Below are 4663 nucleotides of genomic sequence, written 5' to 3'. Positions count from 1 at the left end.
AGTATAAAAGTGTTTCTATACTAACAGGTAGTTTACTGTGAATGTTCACCTTAAGAATAATTTCAAGATAATGTGACACAATCAAGGACTGAGAATGAGAATGTTTAATTTTGGATGTAAAAAAAAAAGGAAATGAACAAAAACGCCTCACTAAATTCTGGCACATATAACATGGCCAAAACAAAGCAGTTCACTTAGGGGTTGGGCTTATACTTCAGTGGTAGAGTGCTCACCTAGCATGTGCAAGGCATTGGCTTCAATCCTCAGCACCACATAAAATAAATAAATAAAATAAAGGTATTTTGTCCAACTATAAGTAAAAAAAAAAAAACTATTAAAAAAAAAACAACAGTTAACTTGAGTCTGTCTTACAAATATGGACCATTACCCTATTTATAGACTATTTTGGACTAAGTTTACATGTGACAGAATCTAGTGAAGAATTTTTGCTCCATTATTTTTCTTTTTAAATCCAAAAATATACATTCTCATTCTCACTCCTTAATTTTGTCTCAGGCTATCATGAAATACTAAATTATTTGAGTCTTGCTAAACTGATATTTGGGGAAAATAGGAGGCTGTGCCCCAAAGACAAGATTAATAGAAGGACTAAGATAATTAGAAGATTTAAAAAATGTAAAAATGCAAATCCATTTGCTTGGGGTTCAGTCCAATTAATTAGTATGAACTCAGGAAGTGGCACCATCTTCAGAAAGTAGTGATTGGAAGAAGAGGGTAATGTCCAGGTCCATAAGTATGGCTGACCATCAATCTCATCTTCTGAATACCACAGAGTGGTCTTGTGCCACTCCAAAGAACGAATCTCCAGGTCTGATCAGCTCGGCTAGGAAAACATGACTTTGCTGTTTCAGTGACAGTTGAGCTGGATGAGAAGTGCTCTCCTCCCAGCCATAGTTTTACAAAGCAATAATTAACAGCTGGCCACAGAAAGTTTATCTTCTGAGTGAGGTTAGGTTAAAGCAAGAGCAGTCCTCATGAGGAGAATATCCACTACTCTTTTATCAACTGAACACATTTACTCCTTCTGCCAGAAATATTGATGCCTGTCCTTGAAACAACCCCAGTTGTAAAACAGTGTGGAGAATTTTATTGGGGGAGTGGTAGTAATTCTGGAGGTAAAATACCTTCCTTTTCTACACAAAAGAAGTTGATACACTACAGAAAATATAATTTTAACAATTTGAACAAATATAAATTATCTCAGAAAGAAAAGTGTTCATTTAACCAGTCTCTAAATAGGGCACTGGTCCACAGTTGTAAGGCAGCAGCAAAAGACAGTATATGTTTTTATAGATGCTAGAAATATCTTTTATTGTTACACAAGTGCTCATCCTTCCCATCTGCATGCTTTTGATGTGACTTCTCAAATATGTAGTTGAGACAAAGTTGAACTTTTTCAAAAGCCTAAAAAATTGTGGACTCAGAAATATCTAATTTCAGATACAGAACCTTAAATGGTAGAATATAAAGAGCTATTTTTAAAAAAGGGAAATATCAATTGTCAACATGACTGAGGGATGTGATTCATCTTTGTCCCTGATATTCTTCTTTAATTTTTGCTCATAACTGTGTATAGGTTAGTTTCTTTCCATTTTTGTTCTCATATATAAATCATGAAGATGTTCCAAGATCACTGGGAGGATGGCCTGGAGGGGAAGGGAGTGGCAGAGTAGTTCTCCCAGTGTCTTTGCTGTTATTTTACCTCTGTAGTTGTGCAAACAGCACCCGCCCCTGAGTAGCACCCATCTCTGAGGCCACCTCTGGATGTCAGAGCTGAGTCTTTGGTTGTATGGGTTGTTCTGCCTCCTCCTGGTTCCAGCCTAGAACCCTACAGACTACTTCCAACTTGTGCCCTCAGCTGAAGAAATGTGTGAAGTTGTTGTAGCACTTCCTGTATCTGCTTCTCCTGAGTTCTTCTCCCACACCATCAGAGCTTTCCTTGCCCCTTGCCTGTTCACTTATTTTTGTATGCAGTTTCCTTCAGGTTGAAGCTCTATCCTATTGGAAGAGCTCCTTTGCTGGACATTTCTGAGATTTAAAATGTTTAAAACCATGATCCTCTCATTTCAATGAGCTCTTAAACTCTATAAGGATTGTTCCATTCTCAACAATCAGTCTCAAAGCTGTGTACCCAGTGTTCTGTTGGGATTCAGACTTTCCAAATGAGGACAGTGCTCCTAGGAATTCCTATTACTGAGTTTTGTTGAAGATGTCACTTTTGGTTCAAATTTTGTGTGATTTTTTCTCTCTTGTTTGCTTAATTTGGGAATCAAGAAGGGTATATTGAAAATTCAAGTGCATCCTTCTCTTAAATTTAGAACTTGTTCAGGTTACAAAGTCCATATGACTTTGTGATTCAAGAATTATTTATTGTGAAGAAATAAAGGTAAATGAATATCAATGAAAAATTAACCTTTTGCCCCAATTTTAAATTTTGCAATTGTACCTCAGGTTGAGTTTTGTCATGGTCTGTCCACTGTCCAGTGAAAACTTCACAGTACTGAGCTCATTTCTGCCAAGGGTCCACCAGCCTATGTGGTCTGGGCTGTTTTCTTATCATGAATTTCAGCACATTCTTCCCTTTCCATGGCTGCTAGTCCCTTGAACTTCCTGACATTCTTCAGTGGCTCCCCTCTCTGCTCCAGCATGTGCTGAAATCTCTGGAGTGAGCTGCTGAACCTAGTACAGAAGCCCATTTTTCCATACAATCTACACTGCTACCTAGTGGATGTATTCCACTAATCACCCAACAACTGTGGCTTTCCATTTAGTGTGCTATTTAGCTCCCCAGAGAAAACTGAATCTTCCCTCTACTCATGCAGAAGGGGATTTCAAAAAATACCTTTGAAGATACCTTTCAAAAGACACTTTTCATGCTTAAAACTCCCAATTTCAGAATTGATGTGTCTCATTTTACTTACTAAATGAGAAAAGAATGTGTATTCCATTTTATAGGATGTAAAAATATTCATATTTCAAAATTTATGCTTTTTAAAAAAGTCCTTGTGTATAAATAATTTTGAAAATTAAAGATATTCAAGACTACTAATTCTCCTAACAACTCATCGGTAACCCCTGTGGACTCAAGTCACATACTCCCCAATTATATCATGGTATGTATGTATACCTCTATTTTTAAATATTTAATTAGTTCATTAGTTGCATATAATATAGTAATTCATTTTGATATAATCAACTGTGTATGCAATATAATTTGCTACATTTAAGACCCAATACTTCTATTTTCCCTTCACACTATGCCTGATTCCCATCCTTGAGTGACTATCTTCAATTTTTTTTTGTTTTATAATTATCCAGAAAAGTGAAATTCACTGTTATATATGTACAGATGTATATCATACTCTGTTTATAAATTATTTTTTAGATTTATTTGAAAATATAGAGGTAAATACTATAATATGAAAAAAGGTTAAAATTAAAGACCCTTTTCCATTAAAAATTGTATTTGTGAAACTTATAAGAATTAATTACAAGATACAGAAGCCTGAAGTTTTGAGTTATGGCCTGTAATGGAAACATAATAGAGTTTATGGCCAGTTAATAGCAGACACCCTATTGTCTTTCCATGTTTAGAAGGAAATTGACAATCTCCAAAGAATTAGTCTGATAAACACAAACACAAACAATAGAAAGAGAATCTCCAATATGCATGGATTTTCTAGAACTATTTCCCCAATCAGAGCTGGGGTACAAAAAACATCTTGTGTAGCCTCTTGCGAATCTCCTTAGTCTTAATAGAATAGATAATTGGATTGAGCATTGGAGGCACAAAGAGATAGACCAAGGACATAAACTTGTGCACATACTCAGGGGCATGCTTCCCAAATCGATGAACCATTGATACACTAACCATGGGCACGTAGAAGATGAGCACAGCACAGATATGTGATACACATGTGTTAAGTGTCTTGAGCCTCTCTTCCTGGGAGGCAATGGCCAGCACAGAGTGCAAAATGAGCACATAGGAGAGGAGGATGAGCACTGAATCTACACCAAAGGCAGATATGACAACAAACAGGCCATATATGCTGTTGATGGTGGTATCTCCACAGGGCAGGCGGATCATGTCAGGATGCAAGCAGAAGGGGTGGATCAGGACATTGGCCCTGCAGAAGGGCAGCCTCTTCAGGAGGAAGGGAGATGGAAAGACCATGCAAAAGCTGCGGATGATGATGGATATGCCTATGTAGGCTACACGGGCATCAGTGAGCACTGAGGAATAGCGCAAGGGGTTACAGATGGCCACATAGCGGTCAAAACTCATGGCCAGCAGGATCCCAGATTCTGTCCAGGAGAAAAAATGGATGAAGAACATTTGGGCCAGGCAGGCATCAAAAGCAGTCTCTGGAGCATGAAAACACATAGAAGCCAGGACAGTGGGCAGTGTAGAAAAGGACACCCCCAGGTCAGTGACAGACAGAAGGGACAGGAAGTAGTACATTGGCTGGTGCAAGCTCTGCTCCTCCTTGATGATGAAGAGAATCAGGGTGTTGCCTAGGATGGAGACAGCATAAAGCAGCAGGAGGAGGGCGGCCAGCCAGTGCTCCAGGCTTTCCAACTCTGGGAAGCCCATGAGTATGAAGCTGGTGGTACTTGAGAGGTTAGTCCCCAAACTTCTCAT

At 38.3% G+C, this 4663-nt stretch overlaps 1 protein-coding gene across 1 annotated transcript; it reads right to left on the bottom strand.

The window, feature by feature from the left end:
• Positions 1-3718: 3718 nt before the first annotated feature.
• LOC144376831 (olfactory receptor 51I2-like) lies at positions 3719-4663 on the bottom strand. Its single transcript, XM_078045107.1, has one exon. The coding sequence runs from the start codon at positions 4661-4663 to the stop codon at positions 3719-3721; it is 945 nt and encodes a 314-aa protein (XP_077901233.1).

Source organism: Ictidomys tridecemlineatus, chromosome 4 (assembly GCF_052094955.1).
Source record: "Ictidomys tridecemlineatus isolate mIctTri1 chromosome 4, mIctTri1.hap1, whole genome shotgun sequence".
NCBI lineage: Eukaryota > Metazoa > Chordata > Mammalia > Rodentia > Sciuridae > Ictidomys > Ictidomys tridecemlineatus.
This window is presented reverse-complemented; position numbering and strand designations above follow the sequence as displayed.

Excerpts from the sequence above, each read along its gene's own strand:
- LOC144376831 (XM_078045107.1), bottom strand. The coding sequence starts at position 4,663 with ATGAGAAGTTTGGGGACTAACCTCTCAAGTACCACCAGCTTCATACTC.